Source organism: Ascidiella aspersa, chromosome 4, assembly GCF_963924565.1.
Source record: "Ascidiella aspersa chromosome 4, kaAscAspe10.2, whole genome shotgun sequence".
Classification (NCBI taxonomy): domain Eukaryota; kingdom Metazoa; phylum Chordata; class Ascidiacea; order Phlebobranchia; family Ascidiidae; genus Ascidiella; species Ascidiella aspersa.
Window position 1 is genome coordinate 907,549 of NC_139450.1, and position 13,634 is coordinate 921,182.

The following is a 13,634-nucleotide window of genomic DNA, read 5'->3' on the forward strand; positions in this document are numbered from 1 at the left end:
TTTTACAAAAAACTAATGTCCTTCAAATGACTGTGTATGCGCGTGCATTTTATTTCTTGAAATCTCCTCATACCCCAATACTGCTGCTGATGTTAAGCATAGTTTTTTTTCTGAATTGCTATATTCATCAGTTTATTAAAACCAATGTATAACTTTATCTTTTAAAAATCAGTTATTCACAAAAACTAAACCTTCATCTTCCTCTCTAGTGACTTGGATCGCATGGGAATCGAAGATCCGGAGGACCAACAGCTCATCATGGAGGTCATCTTCAAGACGGCTGATCTCCATGGCAACGAGCACCAGAGGAGGAATCAAGAGACCCCGGGAATCGATCTTCCCTCCTACAATGAGAGCCAGCGACTCACCGGCATCTCTGTGTGATCCTGTGTGGTGATGAAGATGCAGGAATCAATTGAAGATATGCAAGGAGAGGATCGTGGTGGATGCGAGAAGGATAGAGGAGGGATCGCCTCGCTTGAACACATGAGGGCGCCCTTTAATTTGACTTTGAAAACCACGCTGAGGCAAGATTCGCTGTAGCGAAAATTACGTGTATATTTGGATTCGCTGTAGCGAAACCTTACGCGTTATTCCAGGTTGGCTTAAGCAAAAATCTCCGCATTTGCTTGGAATTGCTGTAGCGAAGCTTTCTTGTCTGTTTGAATTCGCTTTAGCAAAGCCTAACAAGCAGTAGTTGCCGTGAATGCAATAGCCTACCGGGATGATTGGGTGCTTTTCATTTTGCTAAAGCAAAGCCCAAACCTGTAAAGAAGCAATATATTGACCCTTGAAACATGACAGGCCATAAGTGAGGTCTATGTGTCCAGGCAAACTTGGAAACAAGTTTAAATTGTGACTGTGGATCGAAATGTAACACTTGATACCAGGTTTGTACCGGTCCCATCCGGTTTAATCAAGCCAATTTAGCTTTATGTCCAAGCTATGGCTTTTTTCTCATTATCTTCTACGAATCTACCAATTTGGTTTGATTAATTACTTTTTGTGCGCGCAGTTTGTATTTCTTTAAATCTACGTTTTTTTACTTTGGGGTTAATCTGGCCCAAATATGTTCGAATTTAACGATGTTTTCGCGTTAAACGCTCGTATCAATTCCAATGCTTTAAAAATCATGTTTTTGTGCATTAATGTTCAATATCGCGTTACTTTTTCTATTTTGCCTTCCGCTTATACTTCCGCCTTTATATTTCGTTCCGCTGTTTTCTGCTTTCCTGACAATTATCGCCTGTTTTGCAATCTTACTCATGAACCTACTTGTATTTTGTCGCAATATCAACGAACTAAGATGTTTAATGAAATCTCAGCGTAATTTTAAGTTATTAAATAACGAAGCTACTTTACAAAAGCGCTTTAGTTATAAGCCGCTCATATGTTGAAAACCCTATGATTTCTATAGTTAGCATGTGAACGTCAACCACATAAACAAATATCTCCGTCACTGCGTTAGTGATTACCATTTTTCTCACAAATGCGTTTTTTCTTAGTCACTGGCTATTATAGATCATATATAAAATCGAAAACTATTGACACCGTAAATTTATATTTTGCCCATCTTATTATTCTGTTTTTGGAAACTATTAAAAAGTGAAATATCACGTAAAAGTTTTTTTTCTGAACTTGTACTTCCACTTAAAAAGACCTAAAATTTCATATTTTTTCTTGGAAATATATAGGAATGCCGTGCGTTCAATTAAAAAACTGTTTTAGAAGACCCATAAATTTTGTTTTCTAGCAATATTAGGGTTGCTGTTGATAAACCTGTGTTGATCACTCTCCAGTGTAAAGTGCTTGCTATTTATTCGCCTTTTCTCTTACTGCTTCATGTATTTCTGCAACAGAAGCGGTTTAGCGACTTCGTGGAGCCACCGTAAATAAAACAAACAAGCTTAAAACGTCACCCTGACTTGTACTTATCCTTCAAGATCGTTATTTAGCAACCTGAGCCTTGCGTTAATAGGCTTATCATCGACGAACACCACTCGTTGCTTGTCCAGTTCCGCAACATTCGGAACATGGGTTGAAGGTCAAGGGTCGCGGCGTTTCAAAAGGTCAAAAGTCGTGCCATTCAGTGACCTTTGACCAAGAACGTTGCGCAAAGTTGTATTTTTCACATTTGTGAAATTCCAAAAATAACTCAAAAATTCTTGTCCAAAAATAGTTATACTTAAAAAAGTGATGGTTTCCTCCGTTTTGTTAGACACTTATCTATTATTGCGTGCTTTTAAATATTTATTAAAAAACTGCAGTCCATAGTTGCAATTATACTGCCCTGAAGATGATTGACAGAATAGGTGGTCGAAACGTTGGTAATTTTGAAAAATGTTTTACAATTGAAACAATACCTGGAAGCAACAGCCTATTCAATATATAACAAAAAATACTAAAAAGGTTTATTTCGCACAAAGTTTAAATTAATTTAGTTCTGCTCCGTTGCTATGTGAAATATGTACCACGTGTTCATGATAACCCGTCCCACGAATTCTTAAACCAATTATCCAATCTTCTAAAAATTCTGCATGATTTTTAATTTACTTAAAACAGATTTAGCAAAATGCCGGCTTCGGCATTACTTTCAACTTCCAACTAATCCAGCTTTATTGCAATTCTGATTCGCGCATTTGCAAAACCATGGACAAACTTATTTTCTTCAACCACCAACAAACGACGGACTTGAGCGGCTTAATGAATTCCACTTGCCTTGTGACGCAAATGCTGATCCGTTTAACATTTCGCGAAATAGGTGAGATTTCTCCAATTAGGTCACCGAAGCTTTACTATCTTTGCGACCAGAATGTGGGAAATGTGATTGCATTAGACCACGGGTTCTTAAACTTTTTTTACCACCCCTAAAATTTGTTTTTGCTTTGCATGGACCCCGGTAGGCAAAAAATGCTCCAAAATGACGTCACAATACAAATAGATTTCATAACTCTGTTTATTTCTGTCCGAAAAATGTGAAAGTTAAATGGAGTCTAACTATACATTCAGTGCAAAACAGTTTAATTTTTAATTAAAGTGTTTTCTTTGAAAAATTAAATACTTCTGTATACACTAGTTCTTCAATTAGGCCTTCATGTACCCCCTAAAACTAGTTCACGTACCCCCAGGGGGTCCAGGGACCCCAGTTTAAGAACCCCCGCATTAGATTAAACCAGCAAAACAATGGAGTTTTCCAGTTTAAAACTAAAAAAGAGTGTTATAATTCTAATAGCGTTTCGGATTTTTTTCCTACATTTAATTAAAAGGTTTTGGATTTCCTTTTATTTACTTCATCAAGGGCCAGTTGACAACTTTAATAATATATATGACTTTTATGGTGCAATTTTATCAAAGAAATAATATTATTCTAGAAAAAACGGGATAAAATTATGCTAAAATTCGCAAAACGTTTTAGAAAATCTGTTGACAAGGCAATTGAAAACAAAACCATTTCAAATGGTTTCGTATGAACATACTTTGTTTGCAATTCCGAACCTATAAAGCTTATTTCGTCCACAATAATCCGTCTACTGTTTCAAGCGATTTCAGGGAGTAATTTAACACCGAATAAACCAAAGCGGTGGTTTACAATTTTGTTCTCATCGCCCAAGCATCTATACTTACATTATTAAATTACACCACGTTGGTATTTGGTGGGCACGAAATTTGATTCTTTCCGGTCTTTAAGCTATCTCATAAAATCACCCTTAATTGAGTGAAACCCCAAATATCCGCAAATCTGGGCTTAATTTGTTTAAAAAAATCCTGTAGACCTTTGGGAATTTTCTTATACAATAACGCATTCAATGTACATGTGGCCAACTCAGTTTTATGACCGCACGTCAACCACATTATGTCGTGCCAGTTTGATGGACGTGAGGATTAGTTTCAAAATTCAAGAAATCCGATTGTGGTCGGACCGCCAAATCCGGACCCAGGGAGTGAAACCCCACATCTCCGGACGTGTTCGCACGAATTATTACGTCACTGTTGCTTGTTACATCACACTTGGGTATTGTAATCTTCTTGTATAAATGTGAAGGTTGACAGAAAACTTGTGCTGCTGTGTAAAACATGCGGCTTAGAATTCCTGCAGATAAAAATAGATTCAAACGTGACTCTCCGCTTCACAACTACTTCTTAATGTAAATCCATTTTATTCTGCGATTCTGGTAAAATACCAAGCGCATTTAAGCAAACGTTCATTGAAAGAATAGTAACAAAACATTTTTTTACACTACTTCTAAGAATATGCAGATGTTGCGAAATTAACTCGCAACTTAAAGTTTGCTGAAGTCTGCAAGCAAGCCTTATTAAAAAAAAGGAATCTTGATTGAAAATTTGTCCAAATTTCGCGAATTTAAACGCCGTTAACTTATTTAAAATTTAAGTCGCCTCCATTTTTAATAGCCCTATTTTTTATTTAATTAACGCCTGTGTCATCTTTCAAGAAATAAGTCGGCAATTCAAAACTATTGCGCCAGTATGCGAAAACACATGTCGCCCTATAAAAAGTAATAATAATTAAATCTATTGGACCTTATTAAACAAATATAAACGAATTGTGAAAAGGCATATTACTTAAAATAATTTCTGTAAGGCTTAAGTCGTCCATTTAATATACATTGTGCCAGTATGCGAAAATACCAGTCGCCCTAAAGTATCAACAAACCTATATGGGATATTATTTAACAAATATAAATGAATCGTAAAAAAGGCATATTACATGTAGAATATGAAAGCCATAATATATTTATGTAAGAAAACATTAACCAATAAATAACAGATCCTATTAAAACAATAATCTATAATTATTACTGTTCATAGAGTGGGCTTTCAAAAAACAACAAACAAAAAAAAAATTTTTTCACCCTGTAAAAAGCTAACATTTGCCAAAATATTTGTTTCTACTTTAATCCAACAAACTTCAAAGTTTAATATAATTTTCTAAATATGTACCGAAATAAGCCAAATGAGCAATGGTGTGTTCTACCAATGTACGACGTTTAGCGAAGTACTGTACTGCATAGCTTGGACGCTGAGCTCATTTATACCTAATTGATGTGTTTCAACTAAATATAGTATAACAACAACCAAAGTAAACTGATTTGTCTGGACATTAAGCTTATATTTAATGGTGAAAATAACGGTCCAAATAGACGTTAAAAGCGACATGCTTTATTTTCAAAGTCTATTTGGGCCGTTATTATAAGACAACACGTTTTATTTAAAAAATATGATCCTACGAACCTTCAGTGTTCGGTTTTTCAATTTTTCAAATAATTCTAGCATCATGTTGTTCTTGAGTTCCCCTGACGCTGGTATTCCTTAAAGTTATTCAATCAAAATGGCGAAAGTCTGTCCGCTAACACAAAAAAGATACGAATTATCAGTAAACTGGTGAAAAGATATATGGATTTAGTAATTCATTAAACTTTTGTATTGCATCATTTATCTGTTCAATGTGGTAGCATTACAACACAGACAGATTGTTCAACACAGACGTATTGCCATAATGAGGCCGAATATAAAATAACTCATTATGAAAAAGTAAAATAGAACATTTTAAATTAAACCTGTAGCTTATTTTGTTATTTTTGATGCTAATTACTTCTGTATGAGCTTTAATATTCATTCTACGTCTAACTACAACCTCCGGCCATTATCCTAAGACTTATTCGAAACCTTTCACAAAATTCTAACCAATTTTTTATGGGCTATAATATTCGTTTTACGTCAAATTAAATATAGTTCTTAGGAAACCTATTATTTCTAAGAACATAAATTGACTGTCTTGCTGTATTTCTAATAAACAGTCTCACATATTTCGGGCTCTTGATGTTTATTAATTTTAAACACAGTGAATATAAGTAAACGAAAAAGCAAAAAAGTACCGAGCGATGAACAAGAAGCCGTTTGAAAAAAAGTCAAAGACGGTTTAAATTAATTGCGTTTAAAGAGAAACACGCATAAAGACAAAAAACATCTGCAGCAAAAAAAGAAACGACAGGCAAACGTTAAGATATGATTAATGTCGTTCGGTAATTACACGACATTCTTTGGTATTTTATACAAATCTGTGAAACACAAGTAACTAAAAGCATATTTCACGCGGTAGCCTTTAAAAAAGACGCTTCGATAAAGTTGTTAATACGTCAGAAAAAACGCAGAGAAATAGCAACTACACATAAACAATATGTCGCAAAAAGGAAAAATGTGCACAAAAACAAATAAATATGCGCCCAAGATAAATCGGATGAGCTCAGCTCCAATCTAAATCCAATGAGCTGCAGGTAATTATCGGCCCTCGACAAAAAACTCACTTTTAGCAGCAATTGAACTGTTCAGAGCCTACAAAGGTTTCCACAAAACCTGCTAGTTTCGGTTTGTAAACTTGTTTAAACTGGAATCCAAGTAACTCTGTCGTCCTTTTGGTGAAAGGTGTCCCTTATCTGATAATTGTGGCTTCTCATGTTGCCAATGCTGTCCATGAGTCGGTCTTGATGGTCGATATCGCCGATCCCCAGCAGTGAAAGATCACTGTAAAGTAAAAGTTGGGATTAAAATTCGGAGCAAAAAGCACAACAATGTTTAACACTAAACACGGGTTTTGTGGCAATTTTAACACAAATTAAATCGCCAGAAAGTTCTATCTTCACTTAACTTTACACTTATGATTGAATTAGTTCTTGTCGAAACGTTTAAAATAATACGTCGATTTTTTGCATGTTCTGGCTTTATATGTTTCCAATAACAAAAACAAGTCTATATTCATAGCGCAGCACGCAAACTACAGTGCTAAGTGTGTAGCAGGTTTAAATTTTTTGTATTTCAATTAAAATTAGAAAACTAGTACAAAAAGGCAAAACGAAATATTTTTCGAAGATGAGATACAATTTTCTGAATTTTTGTAATACATTTACCGTTAAAATGCTTGAATTTCACAGGGAACGTTATCCCTTTATTTATTTTCAACATTCAAATGTGGTAGGATAACAACACAGTAATGTTGAAAATGCTGAAAATTAATATCTACTTCTGGGTGAGATTTGATATTAATTCTACATCTAACTAGAACATCCAACCATCATGCTTCTTCAAAACAAAGAAGACCTCCTTAGTCCTTACTTTGGTGTGAGTTGTAGAACTTGTTCCAACGATGTGCATCCGTTCTGCACAAAGTTCTCCTTGTAACTTTCAAGTTCGAGGCTGTCCAGCCAACTCCCGAGTGAGGAGAGATCCACGTGGCTCCGGGTAATCTCAGAGATGATGCTCTCCTTATTCCCCCCTCTCTTGTCAAGCAGAAGAGTAGCAGCATCCGGATCATTGCAGGAGAAGTTCCCGGGATTTTCGTGAAGGAGATGGCCGTTGCAGTTCGGACTAAATAAGGAAAAAACAGGTAAGTTTTAAAATAACAATTCAAAGGAAAATTAACCGAGAATAGAGATGTCCAGTTATATAGGATCAGAAACGAAACCTGATACTAGGTCCCAGGTCGTACTTTCAGTATTCGCCCGATACCAGAGTGGTATGGTCGCCGATCCTTTATTAAATTAATTATAGGAATTTAAACAATGATTTTCTATGAAAAGACTAAAGCAATTTTTGCCTAAAGATCCCCAAAAAATACTGAACATTTCAATTTTTATGTTTAGCATTTTTTACCATTATTATGACGCCATTCGGTGTCGGTTAATATGCAGCAATGTACCGGTTGCACATTGGTATTAATCTGCGTGTTTTTAAATTTCTGGCTCGACCTACACCTTATACATCCCCTGGCAAACACCAACATATTTAATCTTCACTTATTTTGGTCCCACAGTGTGTGCTATGAATCTCTTTTTTCGAGCCGCACCTTATTTAACCCTTATGCAAAACAGTCATATAAATTAGCTTCACTTACTCTGGCCCTGCGATTGCCTTCAGTTGCGATGGATCCCTGAGCATCCGATCCAAAGCAGTGACGATTTGCCCGAACTTGGGCCGGTCGTTCCTGTTTTTCTTCCAACATTCGACCATGAGTTGGTGTTGAACTTGAGGGCAGTCCATTGGGGCTGGGAGTCGGTAACCTGTTCCTACAGCCTGAATCACCTGTGAATGCAAAAAAGTGAAAATTAATTTATCATAGGTTCGCTATACACGGACCTGTTATGTAGCTTTATAACAAATTGTGAAGACAAATAGGCCTTTTATCATGATCAGTTAAAGTCACTTGGAACAGAATTTTACCCTATGCACAGATCCTGTTGTTATCAAAACAACAGGCGCATTTAGTTGACTGCTTTGGATATTCTTTATAGGGTAAAAATCAAATTGTCATGCGTTAAATAATCTTAACGATGTATAAAAACTAGGACGATTAAATCATAATCTACTAAGCTAAAAATCTTCTTCAACTTTCTTTATTGACACAATTTGCTTTATATGGTTTTACTGGTTATTAGTTATTGTGGTGACTTTATATTGAGCTTTCCAATATATTGTGTTATACAACTTACATTCGAACCTGTTCTAAATTGTCAATGTTTTTTTTATATAAAAAGGTAACATTAAAACTAACAAAAACACAACAAGTGTTTCAAGTCCTTGAGTCTATCTTTGAAATCAAACATAGGTAAAAATGTGGGATCTCATATGTTTTAGCTTTAGGATATTGCGAATTAACTAAATAAATTCTCAACTCACGTCTTGATTCGACATTCCCCAGTAGGGTCTTTCCCCGTATGACATCACTTCCCACATGACGATGCCGTAACTCCATACGTCACTTGCGGAAGTGAATTTACGGTACGTGATGGCCTCTGGCGCCGTCCAGCGGATTGGGATTTTACCGCCCTAAAAAAATGAGTAGTTGATTATTTAAATGCAACAGGAAAAAATCTAATAATGAAGGGTTTTTCGTAGAACAACCATAATCCTACATATTTGTACAAACTATTTAAATACGATAAAGCAATCTTTGTTCTTGTTTAAAAGTAAAATATAGGTTTTAAAAAAACAGTGTCAAAACAAAAATTAAAAAACAGTGTCAAAATGTAAAAAAAAATAGTTTAAAAACTCACTCTGGTGGTGTAAGTTGCATCTGAATCTTCCTCCAAGACTCTACTAAGTCCGAAGTCTGACACTTTACAGATGAGTTGTGCGTTGACGAGTATGTTTCTGGCAGCAAGGTCCCTATGCACGTATCCCATGTCCGAGAGGTACTTCATTCCTGCAGCGATGTTGCGCAGGATTCCAACCAACTGGATCACTGTGAATTCACCATCGTGTTTCTGCGGAACAAACGGATGTTTAGAGAAACAATCAACGCTAAAATTATATTTTAAGGGCAGAATTAAATTTAGATATTTGAAAAGTTGACAGAAACTCCTTTTCTTTATTATTTCTCTTCTCTTTTTCTCTTTTTTTATTTGCCTTCTTCTCTTTGGTTATCTCTCTTTATTTGCATTTTTCTAATTATATATTCCCACTTTCTTTCTCTTTTTTCTACCTCTTTTGAAACTTATTTAACTATATTTCTTACCCCCTTATTTTAAATGGACGTCAGCATACAGTTAGGAAATAAAGTTTTTGCTTAGCTAACAGAACAAGCGTAGATTTTAGCCATTTTTTTAAACCCAGAGTTGCAACGACTTCGGAAAACGAAAAGACTTCAATAAACATGACTTCATTTAACGTATACTGCCCGGTTATATGAGTATAACTGTTTGTATACACGGATCATTCTGACATTCATTAGTTTACATTGTTTCCCCAAATGTTTATAGGTTTGCGAATTTCCCGTGACTTTGTAGTTGGATTTATACTTTCCATTTCGCCGCTAATGGCTCCGTTTCTTGCGACAGACTGGATATAAATCTTTAATGATGCTTTTCCTTTTAAATATCGGAGCGCGGCGAAAGAAAAAAATTAAAATACGTGTGTCTAGCTCTGACATGACAAGCAGCGTATCTAAGAACAATAACCTCAAAGAGAGAACCTACGTTGTTACTCTTTAGTTAGAATCGAAGCAAATTGTGTCACTTCAGGTTTTGAAATACGTTATTGCGTATCTTATTTAAAACAATTAATTTTCTTCGATGTGTAGTTTTGGTAAATTTTACTCCTTAAAAAATGACTTTTATTGGGAAAACTAGGTTGTCGTTTAAATGACTAGTTACGTTGGTTTAACAAAGGTTTTCAATTTGAAAACAAAGTTAAATTTGAGCTTTGTAAGTCTGTTTGTTAATTTAAATCTGTGGAATCTGCAAATCCCCAACCATTGTTATGTTTATATATTTACTGCACATCTTCAAAACATATGTGAACGTGCAATGTGCAACACACAAACAGTTAATCAGAAAACACAAGTCCAACGAGCTCATAGACCATTTTGTCTTTTTCGGGCATATCTCGGTCTCAAAACGGCTTAACAGTATAAACAGATGTTATCTGGGCAAGGTATGTTGTGTTAGATTGGCTTGAGGCAAGATATCACCACTTAAGGTGAGCTGAGGTGTAGAGCAAACTATTAGGGTCGAAGCGTGCAATTCATCGTCAACAACACGTCAAGCAGGCCACGACATTTAATGATTAATCTGCGCGGGCAAAAGTTGCCAAGGTATGGAGACACTGATGGTATGCGCAGCTGGTCGTGCTACAAGGCTGTTTATACGGCGAGGCTTTCAAACACTTTGCAATGTTATGAAGCATTTGGGGTCGACAATTGCAACTTAAAGTCACGGGCATCATTTGTTAATCCTTTTTTAATTTATCAGTCCCTGGTCAATTTCCATAGCTACCATAAAATATAACAATATATACTATTAAGTAAACTTCTGTGATTTGGTTATTGAGTTGGATTGTTGACCAAACTGCTGACTTAAAATAAACAAAATTAGCCGGTTTTTACAGAATGCCCATTAGTAAATTAGGCACATACACCAACCACAATTTGTAAAATGTGTAACTTTTCCATGAAACAAACTGTTTTAAAATATATACAAAGTAAGAGGGGACATGACGGTCAAAGGTGTATCATGCGAAATAAGATAAAAACTTCTTGATTATTCCTAAAATATATAGAATTCCTTACTCTCAAAAAGGCATCCAATGATCCGTTCTCCATGTATTCAGTGATAATCATATGAGGACGGCTCTTGGTGACCACTCCCTCCAGTCGGATGACGTTTGGGTGATCAAACTGACCCATGATCGACGCCTCACCGAGGAAGTCCAGCTTCTGCTGAGTGCTGTAGCCCGACTTGAGCGTTTTAATTGCAACTTGCTGTTCTTCTTTCCCACTTGGTAAACGAGTTCGGCCTCGACAAACTTCGCCGAATTCACCTGAAAATGATACAATGATTTTAAATACATTTAAAAGATCATTGGCCATGTACTTCATTAAAGTTTTAGAGTATCTAGTCTTGACTCTGATGTTTACCAAACTCTTATATTTTCTAAAGCCATAGGATTTAATTGGGCATTTGGGACATTTCTAACTGAAAAGTTTCGTGGTTGTAAATAACAAAATGTACAGCAAATTTTTTGAAAAAAAATGTACACCACCCTTTTTTCAACTCAATGGTCAACTTGAAACAATATTTTTTTGGGCAATTTTGTCTAAATCATGGGCTACCAAAATCTAAAAATTACAGAAAAGTTGTATGTGCAATTCCAATGCGCATTGGTAAGTATACCTCTTGAACGCTTTTAAAATTCTTAGCATTTAAAATATGTTGAGAAATGCGTTTAAGATATTTCCGAGACACTGTCATCTCTGCATTACACGCCTTGCCAATCAGAGCATAACGAGTGCATTAAGTCAAACATCCTTGCGATCTGGACGTAGATAGGGTCATCGGGTCAAAAGGCCACACAGAGGTGACGTTATTTTGGTGTCCGAGCGGTTACTTTATACAATTAAGCGTGACATGACCGCTTGACCAGTGGGTGCTTTGATGGTTGTGTGGCGCGGGTTGGGCACTAAAGGACACATAATGTTGATTTTATGTCCGATGTACGCCGTTTAGGTTAAATATCGATCGGCGGCTAATGTTTGATGTGTAGCTAAACACAGGTTTACGATAGCTTAGTAGCAGATGGTGAAATGCGTTCGAAAAACACCAATTTGATGAATTAAATTCAATGCAATTTGTCAAAAGTGCAACGTGTTTTCAGTATTTTGAATATAAGACAAATACAGTTATCAACAATTATTATAAATTCTTGCATTTTTAAACTAAAATACGCGAATTATATTTGTAAGATTTCTTTGCAGAACTTTATCACATATTTTTGGTTTTTATTTTGAATTTCCCAAAATATGGTGTGGCACATTTAACGTCTAAACGAAAAGTGCCTCATTTTATACAAAATTAAAAAAGAAATCTCAAAAAAATTCCGCCCCATGGCATTAGGTACAGAATTTAACATTTTTTCGAAACTAATTATTTTTTACTCGCAAAACCTGCATTTCGCGAATATAGAGTCGGTAAAACTTATGACCCAGAACATCACGGCCCAATAAGTTAAGAAACACGCATCAAATCCTCTATTTAAATGAACGCGAGGCTGTCAATCTCCCGTCCTATTGATCTTTGGAATGTGGCTTGCACCTGTCGTTGCAATAAATGCGCTAACAAATGATTCCATCACTCAAACACGTAAATCAATACCGACGTACCACACAATCGATGAACAACCTTGTACAATATAACGGGGAGAAATGAAATATGAAGATTTCATCTAATGACCCGCATTTTATTGCACGTTTGATTAGGTCACAAATCGCCATTTTTTTATTGATTTCGTCACAAATTGTCACTAGTTTTATTAAAATATTGTTTTTGAATCGGCTGATAGAATACAAGGGCAGGGGTAGCCTTCTAATAATATCATTAACAGTTTAATATTCAGTGTAAAAATACCTTAATTTATATCTTTGAAACCATTTTTGCTATATTTTTAGAAATTCCACTTTTTCCAATTAAAATTCCGGCTTTATCTATTTTTCCATATCTTCACATACAAACCAACACACATAATGTAATGATAAGGTTGCCGAAAGACAGATGCCTCGCATAATGTTTGCGCTTTTAAAATGATTAGGAATTTATTGGGCAGCGCGATTGTGGAAGCAATGATTTAGATCGAAAGATTAGTTGAAGAACGCTGGACATCTGCCCGGTTTTATTTCACCACTTAAGTGACCAGACGCTATGGTAATAACACTTATCGCTGTGTGTAAATGTCACAACCATTTGGTGTCAGATATAGAGGAAATCATTTACAACAAAACATGAAAATGAATTGAATGACAATATAACAAGCATGAAAATGAATTGAAATGACAATATAACAAGAAATTGATTAGCGATCTATACTGGTGATGGATTAAATTACAGGGAACATTTGATCACAGTTTTTATATATTTTTATTATCTTTTGTAGACCATACTGTATGATAAATAATAATTTTCTCACTCGGACGCCTGAAAATTTTAGAGATGACGTCACAAAATTACGTCATAATGGGACGTCTAAAACAAGTAACCTTGAGTATTTTGAGGTCATTATTTGATGTAGTGCTTTGCACAAACTGAAACCCTAGTTTAAATAGGCCTACATTTAAGGAGATGGTGTGCTGTCGT

General features: G+C 35.5%; 2 protein-coding genes across 2 annotated transcripts in view; one reads left to right on the forward strand and one right to left on the reverse strand.

Moving 5' to 3' along the window:
- LOC146146530 (ephrin type-A receptor 4-B-like) overlaps nt 1-1,900 on the forward strand; it is a 70,962-nt gene extending 69,062 nt beyond the window's left edge. The window contains exon 20 of the mRNA XM_083387211.1: nt 210-1,900. Coding sequence (XP_083243337.1) covers nt 210-384 — 175 coding nt within the window. The 3' untranslated portion in view covers nt 385-1,900. The remainder of the gene's footprint in view (nt 1-209) is intronic.
- Nucleotides 1,901-7,902: 6,002 nt separating this feature from the next.
- The window catches only part of LOC146146531 (ephrin type-A receptor 4-B-like), a 40,128-nt gene continuing 34,396 nt past the window's right edge, over nt 7,903-13,634 (reverse strand). Inside the window, exons 15-18 of the mRNA XM_083387643.1 lie at nt 11,078-11,328; nt 9,066-9,275; nt 8,689-8,838; nt 7,903-8,094 (exon numbers count right to left, since the gene is read on the reverse strand). Of these exons, the coding sequence (XP_083243769.1) occupies nt 7,903-8,094; nt 8,689-8,838; nt 9,066-9,275; nt 11,078-11,328 (803 nt within the window). The remainder of the gene's footprint in view (nt 8,095-8,688; nt 8,839-9,065; nt 9,276-11,077; nt 11,329-13,634) is intronic.